General features: G+C 46.9%; 1 protein-coding gene across 6 annotated transcripts in view; it reads right to left on the bottom strand.

Moving 5' to 3' along the window:
* The window catches only part of LOC122806350 (cellular tumor antigen p53-like), a 361,899-nt gene that overhangs the window by 73,077 nt on the left and 263,151 nt on the right, over positions 1 to 25,671 (bottom strand). For all 6 annotated transcript variants that reach the window (XM_044076688.1, XM_044076691.1, XM_044076692.1 and 3 more), the window contains one exon: positions 11,767 to 11,870. In XM_044076688.1, the coding sequence (XP_043932623.1) occupies positions 11,767 to 11,870 (104 nt within the window). The remainder of the gene's footprint in view (positions 1 to 11,766; positions 11,871 to 25,671) is intronic.

The raw sequence follows: 25,671 nt of genomic DNA, 5'->3' as shown, positions 1-25,671 counted from the left end.
GGGAACTCCTCAAGCACACCACGCACAGTGTGTGGACATGAGATGGAGGAATTTTTTGTCCACACTTCGTACACTTATTAAACCCCAGGGCTTAAGAGTCTCTGCCATGGGGACACGTGTGCACACAGAGACACACGCATACAAATGGACACAAAGAAAAGGAGAGAGAGAGAAAGAGACTAGTAGACAGCAGGAAGTCTGTTTTTTTATCTGAAACAGCCAATGCAGGGATAGGAAGGTAGATGAGAAAGGGCCGGTATTAAGAGACAATACCCGCGCAGTTCAAAATGAGTGGCAAATGAGATCTGAGAGGAGGAGGGAGAGTTGGGCATTATGGGTAAGAGAGGAGCTTGGATTTCAGCCCTGATGCTAGAGTATACAGCTGAGACAGATCCACGTCGGAGCAGAGTACCACAGGTTGAAGATCAAATGAAAACAACAAATTCAGATCAAATGGTAAAGTAACATTGGTAAAATTTGTTTCTCCCAAAAAAACACAAGCAATTGCCACAGGTCCTCGTGAATAGCAATATGAATGTAGATCCCTTATATATGTACAATCAGCAATACTGCAACCATTAGAAATAAAGGAAAGAGAGCTTTCCATGTGAACATTTTGGACTCTCTGATGCATACCTACATATCTACATAGGCTGGACAGGTTTATAATAGGTCTCCAGTGTCTAGCGCTCTTTGGTACCAGAAACAGCCTTGAACCTTTTACTGATCTTTTACTGCGTCCCTTTCTAGCTAGCAAGAATAAAATGGGGAGAGTTAATAATCAAAGGATAAAATGCCCAAACTGTACATCTTATTGCTCTGGAAGGAGCAGACAGTCTGAAGAACATGCACTTCTAGTGGTAAAAAGGGACAAAGTCATGGTCCGTTCTGCCGTTTGCAGATCAGCATCACACACTTCTGCCTTCAGGCTTGGTTGAAGTACAGTTGTATACACTTACCATGAATGCAAATGTTCGAGTGTATTCACTGTTGCAGTCATTACTCTTGGGTTATCCTGCTGGTAGGCTACCCGCAGTCGGCCTGAATTCCAAAGTCCTGGTCCGGCGCCGGCTGCTGTCACCTCTTCCCTGACGTCACTGCTCCAGGGGTATAAAAGATGCAGCCGATGCCATTTTCTTCAGTTTTCTTGCCCCAGATGTCAGGTGGCCCCAAAAGAGTAGGCTAAATATATTATGCCAATAAACATACATGCAGTAAAGAAACATTTCCTTCATCTACAAGCAAATACACCACATAGGTTGTATAGAATAGAGAAGTACAGATAAACCCCAGCAAAAGAAAGGGGGATGGAGGGAGGGTAACCTGGACTGCAACAGTGAATACACTCGAACATCTACATTTATGGTATGTACACAACTGTACTATATTAATCGTGTTTCACTGTTGCAGTCATTACTCTTGGGTTGAATCCCAAAGCTGAGGATGGGAGGCTGGGCTAAATAGGATTAGGAGAGGCTATGAGGTCCTGCAGAACTGCAGTGGCAAAGCCTGCCCTGGATTTAGAGTAAAGAGGTAAGTGGTAGTGCTTTGTAAAAGTTTGCACGGAACTCCAAGTTGCAGCCTCTAAGAGGTCTTTGGTTGGTACTCCTCTGAGGAAGGCTGCTGAAGTGGCTACTGCTCTGGTAGAATGAGGCCTTATGCCCTTAGGCACTGTTTTGCCATGCCGAGAATAGCAGAAATGAATGCAATGGCCTATCCATTTAGAAATAGTCTGTTTTGAGATAGCCTTTCCTTGTGATCCTGCAGCATATGACACTAAAAGTTGCTAAGTCTACCTGAAAGCTTTCGTTTCGTCCAAGTAGAAGCGTAGCTGCCTGTGTATGTCCAAAGAATGCAGAATTTTCTCACCCTTGTTCTGTGGGTACGGATAAAAGGTAGGCAGGTGAATGGTTTGGTTGAGGGCCACACTGGACATCACCTTGGGCATAAATGTTGGGGTTGTCCTCAGAGAAACCCTGTCTGGATGAAAAGGTTCCACAGCCATGAGTGCTTGTAACTCCGAGACTTGTCTTGCAGAGGTTATTGCTAGGAGCAGAGCTGTTTTCCAGGATAAGAATTTTATATCAGCTGTTGAGGCTGGCTCAAAAGGAGGCAGTGTGAGTTTTTCCAAGACATAATTGAGGTCCCATGCCAGAATTGGTGCTCTCCGTGGCGCCCTGATGTTTTTGGCCCCTCTGAGGTACTGCCTTATTAAAGGATGAGAAAAGATAGGCGGTTCCGTATTGTAATGGGCTGAAATGGCAGAGGCATGAATCTTAATTGATGAAAAGGAAAGGCCTTTGTCCAGCATCTCAGGTATTGTAAAATTTGAGGGATATTTGGTACATACGTGTCAATGCCTTGTTCCTGGTTCCGAGCACAGAATCTCTTCCCATTTTTCTGCACAAGATTTTCTGGTAATGGGCCTCCTGGCCTCCAAGATAACATCCATAACCGCTTCTGAAAGAGGAGTGTTCAGAATGTCTGCATTATCCGCCATGCTGCCAGATTTAAGGTCCTGAGTTGGCTGTGCAGGACCGGATTGTTTTGTTGGGTCAGCAAGTAAGAAGTTTGAGGCAATATCCATGCTGGACCTGGAGATAATCTCTTTAGGATTCGGTACCAGTACTGGCGTGGCCAGTCTGGTGCAATCAGTATTATTTCTGGCTTCTCTTGTCTGGCCTTTATGAGTACCCTGGGAAGGAGAGGCAGTGGAGGAAAGGCATATATGGTTAGATTTTCCCAGCTGAAGGATAGGGCGTCCACTCTCCATGCTTGTTTGTGATAAATCCTTGTGCAAAATTTTTGTAATTGGCAGTTGTGAGGGGAGGCAAACAAATCCGGGCATCCCCATTTCCTTGTTATCATGCTGATGACTTGTGGATCCAGTTTCCACTCGTGGGAATCCATGAGGTTTCTGCTTAGTTCGTCTGCCAGAGTACTTGGTTTTCCTGGCAGGAATTGTGCTTGCAGGTGAACTTGATAAGAATGCTGTGTCCCATAAGGTCATTGCTTGTCTGCAGAGGGGGTAGGAATGTGTACCTCCCTGCTTGTTTATGTACCACATGACCGTAGTATTGTCTGTCTATCAGTAGTTGTCCTGGTCGAAGTAGATCCTTGAAAGCTGTCAGGGCATTCTGAACAGCTAGCATCTCTTTTTGATTGATGTGAAGATGCATCTAGCTTGCAAGCCATGCGCCCTGAAAACATTTTCCAGCCATATGGGACCCCAGGCATAATCTGATGCATCCATTGTCAGTGTCTGTCTGGACGTGGGCAAGGTGAATGGCAGACCCTTGTTGAGGTGACAGGCCTGTACCCACCACAAACTCCTGTTGCAGGCAGGGAATGAGGGTAATTACTGTCTCCAGGCTGTGGCAATGCTGAGTCCAAACACTTTTTAGATACCATTGTAGTTTCCTCATATGCAGTCTGGCATATGGAATTAGTAGAATGCAGGATGCCATGAAACCCAAGGGCTGTAGGATTTTCCTTGCAGATAACTGGGTCTTTGTTGTCAACTTTTTGAAGTGCGAAGTCAGTTGCTTTTGTTTGTCTGGCGTGAGATAAGCCATCTGGGCAGTTGTATTTAAGCTTGCACCCAGGAACATCTCTTGAGAGGGTACTAGTTTTGATTTCTTTTTGTTACTGTGTACCCTAGGCAAATTAGTAATCTTTTTACAAACATCAGATGCTTTAGAAGAATGTCTTTGTTCTCTGCTTGAATAAGGCAGTCATCCAAGTAGGAATATATTTGAATTCCTCTTTGCCTGCAAAATGCAATTACTGGTGCCAGGCATTTTGTGAAGACCCTGGGCGCAGTAGATCAGCCAAAAGGCAGTGCAGAGAATTGGTAATGCATTGAGCCAGCTATGAATCTGAGGTATCTTCTGCAAGATTGACTGGGATATGCAGGTATGCCTCTTTTAGGTCCAAAGTTACGAGCCAAGCCTTCTTGCCCAGCATGGGCAGCAGCTGTCGTAGAGTCAACATCTTGAATTTTAGAACCTCCAGAAGTGTGTTTAGCATAGACAGGTCCAGACAGGTCCAGTATTGGTCTCCAGGCTTTGTCCTTTCCGGGCACTAAGAAAAGTCTGAAATAAAATCCATGCCCCTGCTCTTGATGTGGTAATTGTTGAATGGCCCTCATGTCCATGAGGGCTGTAATTTGCTTTTGTGCCTCCGCCCATTGATTGTGTGGCAGGTCTGGCATACCTTTTGCCCTTGGTAGGGTGTGAAAATGGAATCTGTAGCCTTGGGACACTATGTTCAAGACCCATTTTGCCTTGGGTAACCATTTGCCAATTTGATGAGAAAATTGCTATTTTTCCCCCCCAAGGGGGCTGTCAAAAAAAAAGTGCTTGGGTCTGGCAGAGGAAAGTCATTGGGACTGTTTGCTGAGGAAGAAGCAGAAAGTCTCTGAGCCTTTTCTTAGATTCAGAGTAATCTTGGCTCTCCCAGTAGAAATGCTCCCTCATGGTATGCAGGGTTTCCCCAAAAGAATAATCCTCAGGAGGACAGGCTGAAGGAATGGATTCTTCAGCATCAGAGTCCTCATAGGGAGGAATAGAATAATCCTGTTCAGAAGTGGAATCCGAGGAAATGGAAACCTGATCAGAAGAATCATATTTTGTCTCTTGTCTAGGCCTCTCATCAGGAGGGGGATGGGAACCCCTGATCAAAGTAATAAGGTCTTCGGCCATTTTAAGCATTTGTTTTTTAGGCATGGAAGTTTGAGCAGGAGAATGTTGTACTTGTTTCTTTGTCTTTAGAGCTGCTTTAGTCTTTGTCTTTGAAGCTGAAGATGGCTTAACATACAGCTGTGTAGGTCTGAAGACACCCTCAGAAGTAGATGCCTGCTCAGCGGCTCCGGACCCATCTCGGGGAATGATTTCAGAGTGTCCAATACCTTGAGTATCCAGAGGCCCAGTCGGCTCCACGTGGGAGTCGGAAGCGGCCTGTGGCTCTGAGGTAGCGGGCGCCAGGGGCTGCGAAAGCACCTCACTGAGAACCGGCGTCTGGCCTAACGGAGGCCTCGTCGTCTGTTTTGGACCTCGGATGCCTATCCTTTTCCTTGCGTTTTTTGTAAACTCTGGTCGTCGGCTGTATTATATAATTAAATCTTCGGCCAAAGTAATGAAATGCAAAATAGAACCGACGCTTAATAGTGCGTTGGTTAAATCTAGCACAAAACAGACAGCTAGAAACATGGTGGTCAGGGCCTAGGCAAGGAATACAGTAAGAGTGAAAATCCTTATGAGGTATTTGCTTCCCAAAAGAAATACAATTGTTAACCTTTTCTGACATCAGTCTGGAGCAAAAAAAAAGTTTCCCCAACGGGGTCTTAGCTTTAATGAAGACCTCTGTTCAGAAATTCGGATTCGAAAATCTCAGGAGTCGGCCGACCGGCACCTGCGAACTGCTTTTGCTTCGGGCACAGTGCGGCAAGAAAGACTGGAGAAAATGGCGTCGGCTGCATCTGACGTCAGAGAAGAGGCGACAGCAGCCAACGCCGAACCAGGACTTTGGAATTCAGGCAGACTGCGGGCAGCCTGCCAGCAGGATAACCCAAGAATAACGACTGCAACAGTGAAACATGATGAACATCATGCAGCCAATGCCATTACAGCAGTTTTTCGTGCCCCAGATGTCAGGTGCCCCCCTAATGGGAAGCAATTAAATATAAAAGTACAAAGATATACCTCCAACAAAAAAGCAAACACACCAAAAAAGGCTTTTACATAGTAAAGGAAAGTACAGGTATAGCCAAATGAAGTTAGAGGGCTGGAGGGAGGATAACCAGGACTGCAACAGTGAATACACTAATATCTACATTTATGGCAAGTGTACACAACTGTACTATGTTCTTAGTGTTTCACTGTTGCAGTCATTACCATTTGGGTAGATTCCCAAAGCTATGGTTGGGAGGAGGAATTTACATAGCATTCGGGCCAGCTATAAGGCCCTGCAAGACTGCAGTGGCAAAGCCAGCTCTGGATTTAGAGAAAATTAGAAAATGATAATGCTTGGTGAAAATATGTACAGAACTCCGGGTAGCAGCTTCTAGGATGTCCCTGGTTGGGACGCCTCTGAGAAAGGCTGTAGAGGTAGATGCAGCCCAGGTGGAGTGAGGTCTGATCCGCCGGGGGATAGGTTTTCCATGGTGCTTATAGCAGAAATGAATGCAATGGCTTATCCATTTAGAAATGGTTTGCTTTGAAATAGCCTTCCCCTCTGCTCCTGCAGCAAATGCCACCAGCAGTTGTTCAGATTTCCTTTGGGGTTTAGTCCTGTCCAAATAGAATCCAAGTTGTCTGTGCACATCTAAGGAACGCAGTATCCTTTCCCCTTTATTCTGTGGATTGGGAAAGGAGGTTGGCAAATGAATGGACTGATTAAGAGCCACACTAGATACCACCTTGGGCATGAAGGATGGATTGGTTCTGAGGGACACCCTGTCCTCATGAAAGATGATGAAAGGCTCCACTGCCATAAGGGCCTGTAATTCAGATACCCTTCTAGCTGAACTGACTGCTAAAAGGAAAGCTGTTTTCCAAGAAAGAAAATTTAAATCTGCAGTAGCAGCTGGCTCGAAAGGAGGTAGAGTGAGTTTCTCCAAGACAAAGTTAAGGTCCCAGGCTCGAGTTGGAGCTCTCCTGGGTGGTCTCAAATATTTGGCCCCTCTGGGGAACTGCTTGAGCAGTGGATGAGAGAAGAGGGGAGGTTCTGTGTTACAAAGAGCTGAAATGGCTGAGGCGTGGATTTTAATGGAGAAAAAGGACAGGCCCTTGTGAAGCACCTCAGTTAAGTACTGTAAAATCTGAGGTAAATTGGGTGCTGCTGTGCTCATCTCTTGAGATTAGTTCCAGGCACAGAATCTTTTCCATTTTTCAGCATAAGATTTTCTAGTACTAGGCCTCCTTGCCTCTAAAATGATATCCATCACATGTTTGCTGAGGGATGGTAAAAGGAGAGATTAAGTAATTAGCCAGGCTGCAAGGTTCAGCGTTAGAAGCTGAGGGTGCAGAATCTGGTTCTCCTGCTGAGACAGCAGGGAAGGAGTCTGAGGCAGGTGCCATGGAGATAACCGTGACACACTGCGCAGTAGGGGGTACCAGTGTTGACGTGGCCAGTCTGGAGCAGTCAAAATCATCCTTGGTTTGTCCCGTTTGATTTTTAGTAGTACTTTGGAGAGCAGAGGCAGAGGAGGGAAGGCATAGACTGATAGGTTTTTCCAGCTGAAGGACAGAGCATCCACTTTCCAGGCTTGTTTGTGGGGAGTTCTTGTACAAAATTTGTCCAAATGGTAGTTCTGGGGAGAGGCAAACCAGTCTATATCTGGGCTCCCCCATTTGCTTGTCAACATGTTGAAAATCCTTGGTTAAAGTTTCCACTCATGTGGGTCCATGAGGTTTCTGCTTAGTCCGTCTGCCAGTGTATTTCATTTTCCTGGCAGGAACTGAGCTTGTAGGTGCACTTGGTAGCTCAAGGCTGTGTTTCACAATGCCATGGCTAGTCTGCAGAGGGGGGTAAGAATGTGTACTCACTGCTTGTTTATGTACCACATAACTGTGGTGTTGTCCGTCTTTACCATTAGATGTCCTGAAAGAATGTGGTCCTTGAAGGCTGTCAGAACATTCTGTACAGCTAACATTTCTTTTTTTGATTGATACGTAGGTGCATTTGACTTGGGTTCCAATTCCCCTGAATGCACTTCCCTGCCAGTTGAGCCCCCCATGCATAGTCTGATGCGTCTGTTAGGGTTCGGGCGGCATGGGGTGGTGTGAAAGGAAGTCCCTTGTTTTGGTGGCAGGCCTCTGCCCACCAAAGGAACTCTAGGTGTAGGCAAGGTATGACAGGAATCATTGTTTCTAGGTCTTGAGAATGTTGACACCACAGGCTTTTTAGATACCACTGTAGTTTCCTCGTATGCAGTCTTGCAAATGGAATTAGAAGAATGCAGGAGGCCATGAACCCCAAAGGCTTGCATTATTTGTCTTGCAGATAGCAGGGTTTTTGTGGCCACTCGTTTGAAATAGGTTGTCAAATAAATTTGTTTCTGTGGCGTGAGGTAAGCCATCTGGGAAGTTGTATTGAAGCTTGCTCCCAGGAATATAATTTGTTGACAGGGTACCAGGTGTGATTTATTTTCGTTTATGGTGTACCCCAGACAAGTTAGAACCCTTTTTACAAAGGCCAGATGATTCAAAAGTATGTCCTTGCATTCTGCCTGAATTAGACAATTGTCCAAGTTTGGGTATATTTGAATATTTCTTTGCCTGCAAAATGCAATAACTGGAGCTGAGCACTTTGTGAATACCCTGGGCGCAGTAGATAAGCCAAAGGGCAGTGCAGAGAACTGCGTGTAGCCTGCTTTGAAGCATATGTATCTTCTGCAAGATTCCCTGATTGGGATGTGCAAGTATGCTTCTTTTAAATCAAGTGTTGCCAACCAGGCATCTTTGCCTGGTATAGGAAGCAAATGGTGAAGACTCAGCAACTTGAATTTTGGAATCTCCAAAAAGGTGTTTAGAGTAGACCGTTCCAGGACAGGACGCCATGAATTTTCTTTTCTGGGTACCAGGAAAAGTCTTGAGTAGAAACCTTGTCCCTTTTCCTCTTCTGGTACCTGTTGAAAAGCCTCCATGCTTGAGAGAGAAAATACTTGTTTTTAGGCCTCTGCCCACTGATTTGGGTAGTCCGGCCACCCAACTTGGTGTTGGCAATGTGTGGAAATGAAATCTGTATCCCTGGGATACTATATTTAAAACCCATTTGTCCTGGGCAATGAGTTCCCAATTCTTTGCATGAAGAGCAATCTTTCCCTCCAAAGGGGCAGTCAGTTGATAAGTGCTTGGAAATTTTAAAAGGAAGTCATTGAGACAGTTTACCATAGGGGGGGGGGGAGTCTTATTATTCCCAGGTTTGGAAGTGGTTTTGTGTGTCCCCTGGGACTGAAACCTGGGGTTTTTGTTATGTCTGGGTTTGGCATGAGAAGACCTGGAAGGGGCTGGAAAGGACCAACTCGAGGGCTAGTGCCTACTAAATCTAAGAGGCTGAACTTGTAAAAAAAATCTTTAACAGTTTGCATAGATTTAGCTTCATCTTCCATCTTTTTAAGAACTTCCTCAGCCTTGTTGCCAAACAGGCGGTCCTAATTTAAAGGAGCATCCAACAACTTAGCTTTAACATGATCAGGCAAAGATTGCTCCTTAAGCCAAGCATGCCTTCTGAGCACAGACCCAGCAACAGCAGCCCTGCAAGAGGCCTCTAATGAATCAAAACCACACTGCAAAGTATGTTTTCAAACTTGTTCACCAGAATGCATTAAATCCTGCAATTGTTTATTTTCCACACAGTACGGAATCAACATTTTCTGTTTAAGCAGTCCAATAACATGTTGCTGATACTTCAACAGATTAAACTGGCAGTTTAAAGCCCTAATGGCCAAGGTTGCAGAAGTGTAAACCTTCTTAAACCATCTATCCAGCACCCTGGAGTCTCTATCAGAAGGGGTAGGATTTTTAGCAGTAGAAGCCTTAATGACCTTGGTCCCCTGTGAAATGGTCTCTGGATCTGCAATAGGATTTTTGAAAAGGAACTTGTGGGACTCAGGGACCCTAGTATCAGTCAGGTTTTCTGGGAGCAGGAAATCGGGGGCCAAACTAGATTCCAAAAAAGCATCATCAACAATGTCTAGTACAGGAGGAACAGCTAAAGGCCTATGCTGAGATAGAAGGAAATCCCTAAGCCTATTTTTTTTAAATCAGAAAAATCCTGGCTTTCCCAGTGGAAATGCTCCCTTAGAGTATGTAAGGTTTCTCCAAAAGAAAAATCCTCAGAAGGGGAAGCAGAGGAAATGCAGTCCTCTGCATCAAGTAGATAAGGGCAAATCCAGATCATTAGAAGAATCAGAAAAAAAACAGAAACCTGATCAGAAGATTCATAATCAACTTCAGTCCTAGGCCTCTTAGAAGGTTGGCTACCCCCGATTAGAGTTAATAGATCTTCAACCATTCTTATTTGTTTTTTTAGGCATAGAGGCCTGAGCATGTAGCCGGGGCATCGTTTTTTTAGGCATGGATCGAGAAGAAGGCGTTAGTTTAATATGCAAGTCCGTAAGCCTGAATACACCCTCAGAAGCCGGTGCCTGCACAGCGGTTACGCACACCATCCAAGGTAGAGACATCCGCGGGTTCCATAGTTGCATACCGGATTCCGAATGGGTCTCAGTAGAGGCCTGCGAATCAGAAGTAGCAGGTATCAAGTGCTGCGAAAGCACCTCACTGAGTACTGGCAAACTGGCGACTGGCTTAGGAGAAGCGTCGTCTGCAGTTTTGGACCTCGGCGGCCTGTCTCTATCTTTGCAGTTTTTCGGAATCCCGGTAGTCGGATGGCTAACCGATTGGACAATTAAACAGAGAACAGAAATATTTAGAGGTGAAAATATACCGACGACAGATCGTGCGCTGATTAAATAAATCACAAAACCGACAGTAAGTTAAGTCGTGGTCAGGGCCTAGGCAAGGAATAAAGTAGGAATGAAAATCTTTATGAGGTATTTGCTTTCCACAAGTAATGCAATTATTAACTTTTACTGACATCGATAAGGAGCAAGAAAAAAAAGTTTCCCCAACAGGGTACTTAGCTTTAGTTGAAGACTTTGGTTCTGAAACTTGAAAATGAAAATTTTAGGAGTCAGCCGACCGGCACTTGCGAACTGCTTCTGCTTTGGGCAATGCACAGCAAGATAAACTGATGTAATGGCGTCGGCTGCATGTTTTATACCCGACGACCTGACGTCATGGAAGAAGGGACAGCAACAGACGCAGGACCCAAGACTTTGTTAATCTGGCCAACTGAGGGCTACCTGCAAGCAGATAACCCAAATGTAATGACTGCAACAGTGAAACACTAAGAACATCAGCTATGTTCCATGGATGTCAGAGTTCTAGAACTCTGGTCACAAAGACAGACACCCACAAGTAGCTAACTTATATTCATAATGGATCTCACGATAAAAATGAAATTATGCACAGCACACTCTGCAGACACTTTGGAGGTGGGTAACTGCTACTAAGAATATGAAAATAAAAAAATTAAACCACTGTGGTAAGTTGGAATCAGTGGAAGCCCAAAAAGGCATGGGTTCTGAAAGAGGGCTCCTTAAAGTACTGAACTGCCAAAGGGTGCCGGACTCCTGAAACAACAACCTAAGCAACAACTCGACGAGGGTGTGAAATGATCAACAGGAGACTTAAAACAAATTACCAAATTCCTAGTGAAATCACCTTTGGTTATAATAATTTTTGAAAGGCAGTTACCGCCCACTGTCTGAAAAAATGTAATACAAACTAGTTACCCAACTCAAAAAAGTTTACTCAATCACTGCAAGCTCACCCCACCCATAAGGGAGACAAGCTACTAGCATGTCATCCAGAACTTTTGTGCCACATTAAGACTGAAGCATTCCAATATTCTACACACAATAAAAGTACAAAACACCTGCATAACCTGCGGAGCTGTCTGACTTGATCTGCAGTTACATTATCCATCTGAATTCTCATCTGCTTCTACATCTAATTCTGTTATGAGCACAAGATACCAGGACCACCAGTTACGAAATGAGGTTCCATCCCTTACTGCATTTAACGCCAACAGCAGGACACAATGTCATAAATGGAGACCACCTAAGCGCTGAAGATGTAGTACAATTACAAGTTCTGCTTAGAATTATATGAAATGAAAGAGAATGCCATTACTCACTTTTGTTGCTTGATCCTGTCAAGATCCTGTGGAGACAGGTGATCCTGAATTTCCAATGCATCATTCACCTTCTTCAGCATTTCATACCGTTCTTTTCCCCGAACCTAAAATCCACACAATTTAGATGGTGGAAAGTAAAGAAAACAGTAAATCACCAAATCAAATGAGTTGAAAAGCTTACATTCATATTGTAGTGGCATTCACAATACAGGATTAACACTTCAGTGTTCTACACAGACATACAGACACACAGACACACACAAAGCCTGTTGAAAACAGCAAGAATTTTAAAAATATTAAGTGTACTAAACAGTAAGTTATTAAAACAAAAATGTTTTAACATTTCAGCTGCTGAATGCTAGGAAAACAGAGCAACTAACAAGTAAAACTTACTACCAACAACAGCCTTCACACCATATACCATTTTACCAAGGGGGCGTAATGATTAAAACTTCACATACTGAAGGATACAGCACCACTCTTCCCTCATAATGTGGTGCTCAATAAGATGTTATGTACTCACCATAACGTTCCATCTGAGCAGGTGACTTCATTTGTCTGCAATCTTTGGGTCTCGTTTCCGAGCCGGCAACTTATTTCATAGCTTAAAGATCCGAGCTCCTAGCTCCTCCCCTTACCCATAATCCCCTGCCAACCCTGACTGACCTCAGATCAAGTTTGCCCGTATACAAAAAGCCGAAGGCTAAATACATCCTGAAGGATACCATAGAAGGACATACAGGAACAAGAAAATTCTGAGGGCCAGGGGGAAGGAGGGGGGATGGTTGCAGACAAATGAAGTCACCTACTCAGATGGAACGTTATGGTGAGTACATGACTTCTTAATCTGAAGTAGGTACTTCATTTGTCAGCAACCTTTGGGACAGAGTCCCCAGCTACCTGAATCTTGGGTGGCCATCATGGAAGGATATTCCAGAGCACTGCAGAGCCAAAGGACGCTCTCCCTCTGGAGATAATGTCCAGCTTATAATGGTTGACAAAGGTATGAGATGAGGCCCAAGTGGCTGCAGAACAAATATCATCCAGTGGACCTCTAGACCTAAAGGCCGCAGAGGTAGATATAGAACGAGTAGAGTGCGCACAAATTCCCTGAGGTGCAGGCCTCCCAGAAGTTTCATAGGCCAAGAGAATAAACTGTGAGATCCATCGTGATAAAGTGATCTTAGAGACAGATTTACCTAGGTTAAATTTGGAAAAAGAAATGAACTGGTTGGATTGCCTATGACCAGCAGTCCTGTGAATGTAGAAGTGCAGTTGTCTATGCACATCTAAGGAATGGAGTTTGTATTCTCCCTTGTTCTGATACTTAGGGAAGAAAACCGGTAAGTTAATGGACTGATTGATATTAGCCTCTGAAGCAACCTTGGGGAGAAAAGGAGGATTGGTCCTGAGGTACACTCTATCCTGATGAAAGGACAAGTACGGGGGTTTCACACAAAGGGCCTGAAGCTCGGAAACTCTTTTGGCCGAAGTAATAGCAACTAGGAACGCCGTTTTCCAAGAGAGGTCCTTAAGATTGACCGAGGCATCCAGTTCAAAAGGGGGAGCTGTCAAGGCCTGTAAAACTAGAGCCAAATCCCAAGGGGGTACAATTTCCCTGACAGGAGGTCTGAGCAAGAAAGTACCCTTGAGAAAGGTCTTCTACAATTTCTCTGTAATCAAGGGGCCCGATTCATGCCCCACCTGGTAATAAGAAATAGCTGCTAGTTGAACCTTGACCGTAGAGCAGCTAGCCCCCTGATGGAACAGACCTGTAAGGAACTCCAACACAGACGGTAAAGTACAGTTTTGTACCTACCATAAATGTAGATGTCCGATAGGTATGCATCTGCAGTCCTTACATATGGGTTTGTCCTGCCTCAGGCAGCCCTTCGGTCGGCCGGATTCCAAAGTCTGGGTCCGGCGTCGGCTGATGTCGCCCTTTCCCCGACGTCAGAGCGCCTGGGGTATAAAAGCGTCAGCCGACGCCATCTTCCTCAGTTTTTCTTGCCCCAGATGCCAGGTGCCCTCTAAAGAAGGCTAAATTTGGAGAGATGCAAAAAATTCCAAACATGCACAGTAATATACAACAAATACACCATAACAGATAACCCCAGCTAGCTATAAGAGGGATAAGTACCCAAGAAATACCACAGAGGGGAAGGAGGGAGGGTAAACCTGACTGCAGATGCATACCTATCGGAGGTAGGTACAAAACTGTACTATGTCCTTCAAGGATGCATCTGCAGTCCTTACATATGGGTAGAATACCATAGCCAAGCTGGGGGTGGTAGGATCTAAGAAAAGGATGGTGTAGCTAAAATGCCCTGCAGGACTGCCGTAGCAAAGCCTGCTCTGGATCTGGAATATAAAGGTACATTGTAATGCTTGGAAAATGTATGCACGGAGCTCCATGTAGCAGCTTCTAAAATGTCTTTGGTAGCCACCCCTCTTAAGAAGGCTGTGGCTCTGGTGGAATGAGGTCTAATGCTAGCTGGCACAGTTTTGCCATGAAAAGAGTAGCAGAATCGAATGCAATTCCCTATCCATTTTGAAATTGTCTGTTTGGAAATTGCTTTTCCTTGTATACCAGCAGCATATGCTACAAACAGCTGGTCAGTTTTTCTGTAAGTCTTAGTTCTGTCCAAGTAGTAGCGCAACTGTCTGTGAATGTCCAGGGTATGCAGAAGTTTCTCCCCCTTATTTTGTGGATTTGGAAAGAAGGTAGGCAGGTGAATAGCTTGGTTCAATGAGACCCTGGATACCACCTTCGGCATGAATGAAGGATTGGTTCTCAGAGACTCTGTCCTGATGAAAAATAAGAAATGGTTGTACTGCCATGAGGGCCTGCAATTCAGATACTCTTCTTGCTGAGGTTATGGTCAGAAGGAAGGCAGTCTTCCAAGACAGGAACTGTAGTTCTGAAGATGCTGCTGGTTCAAAGGGAGGTAGAGTTAACTTTTTCCAACATGAAGTTAAGGTCCCATGTAGGCACTGGTGGTTTCCTTGGAGGATTGATGTTTTTAATTCCTCTTAGAAACTGCCTTAGGAGAGGATGAGAGAAGACAGGTGGATCAGTATTGTATTCTGCTGAAATTGCTGAGGCATGACTTTTTATGGAAGAGTTAAGAAAGGCCATTGTGGAGCATTTCTGCCAAGTATTCCAGGATATGCGCCATGCTCATCACTGTCGCATCTAGGCCCTTTGCGGTGCTCCAAGAGCGGTATCTTTTCCATTTTGCTGAATATGCCTTTCTTGTGGAAGGCCTGCGAGCTTCCATGATGATATCCTTCACTCTCTTGGATAGCTTTTCCTGGTGAGGAGTCAGGGTATTCTCCAGGCTGTCAGCTGCAGGGTTTTTAGGCTGGAGTGCAGAGTTTTGTAATTGTGCTGTGTCAGAAGTGACCATTGAGGTAGAGGCCACGGTTTTGTGTGTGACATGCTCCTTAACAGTGGGTACCAGTGCTGTCTTGGCCAGTTCGGAGCTATCAGAATCACTTTTGGCTGCTCTGTCCTGATTTTCAGTAAGACCTTGGTCATTAGTGGAAGAGGTGGAAATACATACACTGTTAGAGTATTCCAGCTGAAAGAGAGGGCGTCCACTTTCCATGCTTGTGGGTGGTTTGTACTTGTGCAGAATTTCTTCAGCTGATGGTTGTGATGGGAGGCAAAAAGATCTATGTCGGGCCTCCCCCATGATTGTGTTATCTGAAGGAAGATGTCTGGGTGCAGCATCCATTCGTGTGGATCCATGACATTTCTGCTTAGGCTGTCCGCCAGTATATTGTCTTTTCCGGGCACAAACTGGGATTGCAGCTCTATATTGAGTTTTAGGGAAAGTTCCCAAAGATTCATTGCCAGCCTGCAAAGAGGGTAGGAATGGGTACCTCCTTGCTTGTTTATGTACCACATAACTGTGGTATTGTCTGTCCTTATTAGCAGGTGGCCTTGATGTAGAAAGTGTTTGAAGGCCTCGATTGCATGTAACACTGCCAGCATTTCCTTTTGGTTTATGTGCATGCGCAATTCCTTCTGTGACCATAGTCCTTGGATGCATCTGCCTTCCATGTGTGCTCCCCATCCATGGTCTGAAGCGTCCGATGTAATGGTTTGGTTGGTTATTGGTTTGCTGAAGGGCAGACCCCCGTTTGACTGGCTTGCTTGAGCCCACAACAGAAATTCCTTTTGAAGGCATGGAATGAGTGGTATCAAAGCTTCTAGGCTGTGACTGTGCTGAGACCATAAACTCCTTAGGTACCATTGTAGTTTCCTCATATGCAGCCTTGCTTGTGGAATCAGAAGAATGCATGATGCCATGTAACCCAGGGCCTGCAGGATTTTCCTTGCAGTCAGCTGAGCTTGTTTTGTCAGGTTTTCGAAGTAATCAGATAGTTGTCTGTTTTTCTTCTGTGCGAAAAGCCATTTGGGTGGTTGTATCTAGTTCCGCACCCAGCAAAGTTATTCTTTGGGATGGAACAAGTCTTGATTTGTGAATGTTGACTGTGTATCCCAAGGCCTGAAGTAGGCAGATGGCATAATTCAATTGTTTTACCAAAGTTTGTTGGCTGTCCACTTGTATAAGGCAGTCGTCCAGATATGGGTATATCTGAATCCCCTGAAGTCTGCAGTGTGCAATTACTGATGCCAGGCATTTCGTGAATACTCTGGGCGCAGTAGATAAGCCAAAGGGCAATGCTGAGAATTGATAATGCTCTGAACCTGCAAGAAATCTGAGGTGTCATCTGCAACTTTGTCTGATAGGGGCATGCAGGTATGCCTCCTTGAGGTCTAGAGTTACCAGCCAAGACCCCTTGCCCAGCATGGGAAGGAGTTGCTGTAGGGTCAGCATTTTGAATTTTGGCACAATGAGATAAGTATTCAGTGCGGACAAGTCGAGAATAGGCCTCCATTGTTTTTCTTTTCTTGGGACAAGGAATAGTCTGGAATAAAATCCTTGGCCTTGTTCTGTGAGAGGAACCTTTTCTATAGCTTTCATTTGCAATAGGTTGGCAATTTGTTTTAAAGCCTCTGCCCTTTAATTCGGTGGCAGGTTTGGCATGCCTTTTCTTTTTGGTAATGTATAAAAATGGAACCTGTATCCTTTGTCTATTATTTGCAGTGTCCATTTGTCCCTTGTAATACTGTGCCAATTTCTTGAGAATAAAGATAGCTTTCTGCCCAAAGGTGCTTCCAATTGAGCCCTGGTCGGCGGGGTCAAGGTGAAGTCATTGAGTCTGTCCTTGTGCAGCAGTTGTAGGGTCCTGCACTACCTCTCTGGTTAGGAGGCTGCCATTGACGTCCTCTGTAGGAGCCTCTAGCTTGCCATCTACCTCTGGCATGCCTGTTCTTGCCTCTTTGAAATCTCTCTGTGTCTGGAAAGGACCAATTCTTAGAAGGCCAATTTCTGCTGAATCTTGGTGGTTGGACCTGGAGAAAATCTGACTGTTTGTACAGATTTAGCCTTTTCCTCAAATTTCTTCAAGACCTCCTGAGCAGTGGAGCCAAATAACTTTTGTTTTTCCAGTGGGGCATCCAGAAGCTTTGCTTTAACATGATCTGGCAGAGTTTGTTCCTTCAGCCAAGCATGCCTACGTATGACTGCACCTGTCATTGCTGACCTACATGAAGCTTCCAATGCATCATAACCACACTGCAAGAAATGGTTGCTAACCTGTTGCGAGTTATGTACCAGATCCTGAAGTGACTTGCGATCTAGGGGTTCAGGTGAAGACAGTTTTTTATGCAATTCATCTAACAAATACTCTTGGTACTGTATCATATGGAATTGACAATTTAATGCCCTCATAGAAAGAGTGGAAGAAGTATACACTTTTTTACCCCATCTCTCTAAAGCCCTGGACTCCTTTCAGAGGGGAGTGGATTTTTAGTAGTGGCAGTTGCAACCCCTTTAGGGCCCTGGGAAATAGTTTCTGGGTCAGCAGAGTGGGCCTTGTAAAGGAAATGATGCGAGTCCGGGACCCTGTAGTACCTATCGGGCTTGACAGGTGCCGGAGGAAGGGAGTCAGGGGTAATGCTAGACTCAGAATACACATCATCAATGACATTTAAAACAGGAGGAATAGCCAAAGGTCTATGCTGAGGTAAATGCAAAAAAGTCCTTAATCTCTTCCTGGAATCTGAGAATTCCTGGCTGTGCCATTGGAAATGCTCTCTCATGGAGTGAAGGGTCTCCCCAAAGGACAGCTCTTCAGGAGGGGAGGCAGAGGGAATAGATTCCTCTGCATCAGAATCCTCAGAGGTCAAAGGCCTCCTCCTGGTAGTCTGATAGAGCAGAGCCATCTGAGGCCTCATCAGAGGACTGGGGATCAGTGGGCTCAATCCTGGGCCTTTTATCTAGAGGAGGTTGAGAGCCCCTAATTAAGGAAATAAGGTCCTCAGCTAAACTTAAAATCTGTGAACCTGTAGTGGATCCCTGAGGAATGGCCTTGGGAGGCAGAGTTTTTGGCTGTTTAGCAGCTTTTGCCCTAGTGAATGCTTTTATGGACATGGATGCAGGAGGCCTGGCTGCTCCACGTGCTGGCGTAGTTTTGTCTAGGGGAATGGTGTCGGATGTTTCCTGAACACCGGTTTCTGAGGGAAATTCTATAACCGACTCAGAAGAGGCCTCCGGGGCAGAGGTTGTCGGTTGTGCGGTTTTCACGGTCGGAAGTACCAAGGACTCTGTTTCAGCCGAGACAGAGACACTCGCGGTAGGCCTAGGCGTGGTTTCAGCCGAAACCACGGTCCGCGTGTGTCGGTCCTTGTCCTTCCGTTTTTTGGTTAAATGAGAAGTCGGAGTCTCCGACGGCATATTATAACAGTAACTAGCACCAAAAAATTCCTCTGCAAACTCCGCCCGACGCCTAAGAGTGCGTCGATTGAAGGAGGCACAGGCAGTACAGGCCGAGATGTCGTGGTCTGGGCCTAGGCAGGGGAGGCAGTAGGAATGGAAATCCTTATGAGGTATTTGTTTCCCACAAGTTAAGCAATTATTAACTTTAAGCGTTTGATCTGACATCGGCTGAGGCAAGAAAGAGTCCCCAACGGGGTACTTAGCTTTTGAAGTCTTCGGTAGCTGAAGTTACAGGAGCTGGCCGACCGGCACTTGCGAACTGCTTCTGCTTCGGGCACCACGCGGCAAGAAAGACCAAGGAAGATGGCGTCAGCTGACGCTTTTATACCCCAGGCGCTCTGACGTCGGGGAAAGGGCGACATCAGCCGGACCCAGACTTTGGAATCCGGCCGACCGAAGGGCTGCCTGAGGCAGGACAACCCATATGTAAGGACTGCAGATGCATCTTTGAAGGACATCGGGGCTGTGAAGGCATCTAAATTATTATTCTCCGCCCAGATGGAGAAGCGTTTCCACTTACTACGATAGACTTTCCTAGTGGAAGGTTTATGAGCTGCTACGAGAATGGCTTTAACTGGGGAAGAGATTCTGGGAGTCCTGACTAGGAGTGGAACTGAAGCAGCCAAGCTGTCAACTTGAGGTTGTCCTGATTCGGGATCGGGAAGTCTAGGGGATGAGATATTAGATCCGGGAGGGGATCTAGAATCCAAGGCAGATTCACCAGATGAGACCACACGTAAGGGAACCATGTTTGACGAAGCCAGAATGGGGCAATGAGGATCATCCTGCTCCCCAACGGACTGGCTTTCTGTATGAGTTTTAGCATCAGGGGCAGAGGAAGGTAGGCATAAAGTAGATCGGGGGGCCAGGCATGCACCAGAGCTTCTCTCGGGGATTCCCCGACAGGAGTAATTAGAGCGAAGTAGCTGTTGCATTTTGTATTCGAGGGAGAGGCGAAGAGATTGCAACAGGGTTGCCCCCACATGGCAAAAATCTGCTTCGCTACCTGGGGATTCAGAGACCACTCATAAGGGGAAAGGATGGTGCGGCTGAGTTTGTCCGCCAGTATGTTGGACAATCCCGGAATGTGCGTTGCAACAAGAAAGCGGTTGGTAGAAATCGCCCATTCCCACACTCTCATGGCCTCTCGAGAAAGAGGACAGGATCTGGTTCCCCCCTGTTTGTTGATGTACCAGACCATTGACATGTTGTCTGTCTGTATCGCAATAGTCCCTACTGGAAGAAGGTTCTGTAGTGCTCACAACGCCAATAGCACCGCCCTCATCTCCAGGACATTGATATGCAAGGAAGTCTCGGCGTCGTTCCACGTGCCTTGGACCGCCTTGCCTGCACAATGCCTCCCCCCACCCGAGGCAAGAGACGCCCACGGTCACCGTGGCGAGGGGAGGAGGCGTGGAGAACGTACGCCCCGTATGGAGATCCGGGGATTGGAGCCACCATAAGAGAGCCATCCTGCACGCCCTGCTGATGGAAATAGGATGGCTTAAGGGGTAACACTGAAAAGACCATTGGACTTGAAGGGTCCATTACAGTACCCTCATGTTGAGGCGAGCCAATGGCAAGAGAGTGATTGCCGCCACCATGGAGCCTAGAGCCTTCAGGACCCATCCCGCCGGTGGAGCTGTTGATTGGAGGATGGCCCGCACATGCAGCCTCAGGTTCTGAAGACGTTCCGCAGTCAGAAATGCTAGAAGGTTTCTTGTATCCAATTTGGCCCCTATAAACTCTATCACCTGGGTAGGAGCAAGATGCCCAGCTGGGGAGCCAGCCAAAGGAAGTAGTCCCTGGCTGAGTAGATGCCTTGTCGGGGCGGTCATGAGACAGTCGTCCAAATATGGAAAAACCTGCATTCCCTGGAGTCTCAGGTGGGCCGCTATCACTGCTAATACTATGGTAAACACCCTGGGGGCTGTGGTGAGACCAAAGGGAAGGACCCTGAACTGGTAGTGACTGGCTCCCAGCCGGAAGCGGAGAAACCTCCTGGATAGTCGGAGAAACCTCCTGGATAGTCTTGTCCATAAGAATGTGGTACTACGCATCCTTGAGGTCTATAGAGCACATCCAGTCGTTCTCTTGCAGTAAGGAGAGAATGGATTGAAGAGTGACCATCTGGAATTTTTCTTTGGTTACCGACAGGTTCAGAAGGGAGAGGTCTAGGATTGGCCTTAAGTCCCCAGTCTTCTTTGGCACCAGAAAGAACCTGGAGTAAAACCCTAATCCGAGCTGGTCTGAGGGGACAGGCTGGATGGCTCTTTTTTCTAGCAGTTGCTGGATCTTTGCAGCTGCTGCCTCCCTCTGATCGGGTGGTACATCGGGGAGGCTTTTGATTCTGGGGACATGAAACATGGGAATTCGGTAGTATCTGGATACGATACGAAGCACCCAGTGATCTGATGTGATGGACTCCCAAGCTGCCAGGTGCTTCGAGAAACGCCCCCCGACTGTCTCCAGAGTGGAGCAGTCGGACAACCCCTCAGGGTTGCTGCGCGGGTCTGTCAGAGAAAGTTTCCCTGGACACAAAAATCTTCGGGCCCCCTCTGCCTCTAGGGCGGCATCCTACTTGTCCTCTCTGCCACAGAACGACTGGTTGTCCGGAGCAGGCTGTGAATGTTGCGATTTCCGGAACCACATCTTCTGTCCCTTTTGGTTCTTGGAGAAGGACCTCTGGGGAGCAGAGAAGCGGACTCAGACGGAAGACAACATCTTCCCGTCCTTTTCGCTCTGGACTAAGGTGCCGCGAACGGTCTTGCCAAATAAGGCAGAACTATCAAAAGGGGCATTCGCAAATGACACCTTAAAAGGGTTCTGCGAAGTCACAATGTCGGAGCCAGGCCTGGCGCCTCATGACTAGGCCTGCTCCGCTGCCTCTAGCAGCTCCCTCTGTAGCATGGGACAACAACCGCATAGAGGTATTAGATATCGATCTTAAGAGTGGCCATGCGAGTGGAGTACAATTGTTTGTCCTCCGCCGACATGGACTCCGGGGGGGGGGAAGCAGCGTACTCTTTGATAAGGTCTCGCTGCATCCTAATAATGTGTGCCATGTAGTTCAGAGACCTTACGGAGAAGGTCGCTGAACTAAAAACCCGCTTCCCCAGGCGATCCATCGAGCGGGACTCTTTGCTCGGTGAATGGACAGAGGGGCTCTCCTGAGCTAATTCCTTCTTGGTGGCTACCGCTGTCAACATGGCATCTACGGGGGGGGGGGGGACCCTTGCTCCAATGGGACCTGTCTGCAGGGGGGCTCAGAATTCTATCGGGGCATCTGGGAACTGACTCCACAGTGTCTGGCTCCTTCCATGCCCTGGTGGTAATAAGGTCCACCAGGGGGTCGGCCGGAGGGGACACACAAGAGACAGTCCTGCTTCGAATGCCTCCAGGAACACGGACTCGGAGGAAGCCTTGGGGACAGGACCCCCCCCCCTCAATCCTGAGCATTTCCATGATGTCTCCGAAGGAGACATCCTCGGGCGGTGACCTTTGGGAGCCTTCTCCTTCATCTAAGTCCGTGTCTTCTGTTACGGACTCGGGGGAGTCCACGTGTCTCCTCTTACACTTCTGCTTATGAGGCACATCCTCGGGGGGGGGGGGGGGCTGTTCGAGGTAGTCTCACCAGCAACGACCTGTTCCAGGGGAACAACCTGAGACATCGAAGCAGGCTGTCCCTGAGGCTGGGTGATAGAAGTCCGACTCAGCCGAGAGGGAGTGCGGGGTGGAGCCGAAGTAAGGGCCGGGGGTGCGGATGCCCTCAACAGAGCCCTCCCCACTGCATCGAAGGCCGAGGGGGAATCGCTCTCTCTGGGATCCGAAAGTAGACTCTCCCTCGGATCCGATGGAGGGATCGGAACTGGCGCCGAGACCATCAGATCCGAAGGACCCGTGTGCTCCGACCTGAACGGAGCCGAAGGCACACTGAATCCCTCAGATCCGAAGCTCGGCCCACGGCTCCGAGAGCTCGGATCCGACAAGGAAGGACCCAACAGACTCGAGGGCAGAGCCGGATCCAAAGTACCCAGTACTGTCGGCGCCGACCCACCCCCCGGCTCCAACGCTGCCCGGCTCTGTACGCTCCGAACCCGGAAAGCGGGTCGGAGAAGGAGCTATCGGGGCAAAAAAAGGTGTTGGGGGGGGGGGGGGAGGCATGAGCACTCCCATCTGCAGCTGGGCCTGGATGAACCTTCGCATCATCCGGTCCAAGTCCGCATCCGAAAGGCTGTAGGTAGATCTCGACGAGGCGGGCTGGGAGTGCCGCCTCAATGACCGACAGTGATCGGGTCTCCTCCTCCTCGGGTCCCTGGAAGCCGTGGAGGGAGAAGCCCGCTTAGCTGGGGGCCGAAGTGGAGGCCTCGGCCCGCCGCTTGTGGTGCTTCTCCCTCCTGGCCTCCCTCTCCTCTGGCGCCTTAGTGGGAGTTTGAGTCCCGGCGGGGGGGAGGGGGGGCAGGAGTGGCTACCACCGAGGACTGGGGTGGTGCCACGGGAGTACCGGAGGCCGAAGCCGGATCCAGGGGTAAAAGTCCAGCCAGGATCAGCTTCGACCTACGGTCTTTCAGTGCCCTGGGGTTTAACGCAGCACATTGAACACCCAGAGGAGAGGTGTTCAACCCCAAGGCACCGAACACACAGAGTGTGGCCATCCGCCAGTGAAAGCTTATGGCCACACTCTGTGCACTTGGAAAAAATAGGCTTTGGGGCCTCCGACAGTTTTGAAAAAAAAAAGTCTAAAACTACCTCACACAGACCAGGCCCCAACACACACGGTACGTACCAGCGATGGAAAGGGGAGAAATTACACTAAAACTAAAAGTATACTAACCAAAGGGATCCTAACCCCACACACACACACACACACACACACACACACACACACACACACACACACACACACACACTAAAAACTATGAAAAAAATATTTTTTTCAGAAAAAGTAACCACTTATCTGTAAAACACCAGGAGCTCAGCAATCTAGAAGCTTACTCTAAGAGCGGCAAACTAGATCTGAGGTCAGTCAGGGTTGGCAGATGATTACGGGTAAGGGGAGGAGCTAGGATCTTTAAGCTATGAAATAAGTTGCCAGCTCGGATCAGAGCTCGGATCCAAGACCCAAAGGTTGCTGACAAATGAAGTGCCTACTTCAGATCAGATGTACTTTTGCAACATGAAATAAAAAAACACATGCATCTTCCCTGTATCTTATTCATGAGGCAGACTTCTCAATCACTGCAACAACTTCTCACCATCTCAGCAAAATTTCGAATATTCGCTCAATCCCATGCTGAAGGATGTGCATGTCTCCAGTATGCACATGTTGCAACATTGCTGCAGCCTCTCACAGACCCCTACTCAGTTCGACCATGTCCACAGACTAAGCAGAGAGAGAGAGAGAGAGACAGAGAGACACACACACACACACACACACACACACACACACACACACACACACACACACACACACACACACACACACACACACACACACACGTTTTACTAGCAGAAAAATCTATCTGCAGATGCAGAATGTGAGGTCACCCATGACAAGGAGACAGTTTGTTCAAAAGAAAAGTACAGTTTTGTACCTACCATAAATGTAGATGTTCGAGGATCCACATTGCTGCAGTCCTAACTATTGGGTAGTCCACTGTCCAGTCGGCCCGAATACCAAAGTATATGGCTGACGTCGGTCAGGGCGCATTAGACTGACGTCAGTACGTCAGGGTACTAATGCGCATGACCGACGTCATATCCTCAGTCTTTTCTTGCCCCAGATGTCAGAAGACCCTGAAAAGATAAGGCCAAAAACCAAAAACTCCCAACATACCTGCACCAAAATATATATACAAAATATACAAAATTAGCAGAATATAACCTCACCTACACAACCACCCCTAAACACAGAGGGGAAGGAGGGAGGGTAAATTGGACTGCAGCAATGTGGATCCTCGAACATCTACATTTATGGTAGGTACAAAACTGTACTATGTTCTTCATTCCACATTGCTGCAGTCCTAACTATTGGGTAGAATCCCAAAGCAGAGGTAAGGGAGGCTGGCAAATCATAAGGAAGCAGGAACTGACAACATGCCTTGCAAAATAGCTGTGGCAAAACCAGCCCTAGACTTAGAGTAGAGAGGAAGGTGATAATGCTTAGAGAAAGTATGCACTGAACTCCAAGTAGCTGCCTCCAAAATATCCTTAGTTGCCACCCCTCAGAAATGCTGTTGAAGTGGCAGTAGCCCTAGTGGAATGAGGCCTAATCCCAGCTGGAATCTCCTTGCCATGATGGGAATAACAAAATGTAATGCAACACCCAATCCATCTAGAAATAGTTTGTTTTGACACAGGCTTGCCCTGAGAACTCAAAGCAAAAGAAACAAACAACTGCTGAGACTGCCTAAAATCCTTAGTCCTGCTCAAATAATAACGCAATTGCCTGTGTACATCTAAAGTGTGCAAAATCTTTTCCCCTTTATTTTGGGGATCTGCATAAAAAGTAGGCAAATGAATAGTTTGGTTTAAAGCCACACTAGAAACCACCTTAGGCATAAAGGAAGGATTAGTACGTAAAGATACTCTATCCTTATGAAAAATCAAAAAAGGCTCCACTGCCATAAGGGCCTGCAACTCAGAAACCCTTCTTGCAGAAGTAATGGCCAACAAAAAGCAGTCTTCCATGACAAGTATTTCAATTCAGTAGTAGCCATAGCTCAAAGGTTGTAGAGTAAGTTTCTCCAACACAAAATTGAGATCCCAAGCAGGAGTAGGAGCTCTACGTGGGGGTCTTATATTCTTTGCCCCTCTAAGAAATTGCTTGAACAAAGGATGCGAAAACAATGGTAGGTCACAATCATAGTGAGCTGAAATTGCTGCAGCATGAATCTTAATGGAAGAGAAAGACAAACCTTTGTCCAATAACTCAGTAAGATATTGAAGAGCCACACTCAAATTAGGCTCAGAAATCTCCAAATTGTTTGCTGCACTCCAAAATAAAAATCTCTTCCATTTTTCTGCGTACACTTTCCTTGTACTAGGTCTC

Source organism: Protopterus annectens, chromosome 7.part0 (assembly GCF_019279795.1).
Source record: "Protopterus annectens isolate FY-2018-M chromosome 7.part0, PAN1.0, whole genome shotgun sequence".
Lineage (NCBI taxonomy): Eukaryota > Metazoa > Chordata > Ceratodontiformes > Protopteridae > Protopterus > Protopterus annectens.
The sequence above is the reverse complement of the archived record's forward strand: the minus strand, read 5'-3'. Positions and strand labels throughout refer to the sequence as shown.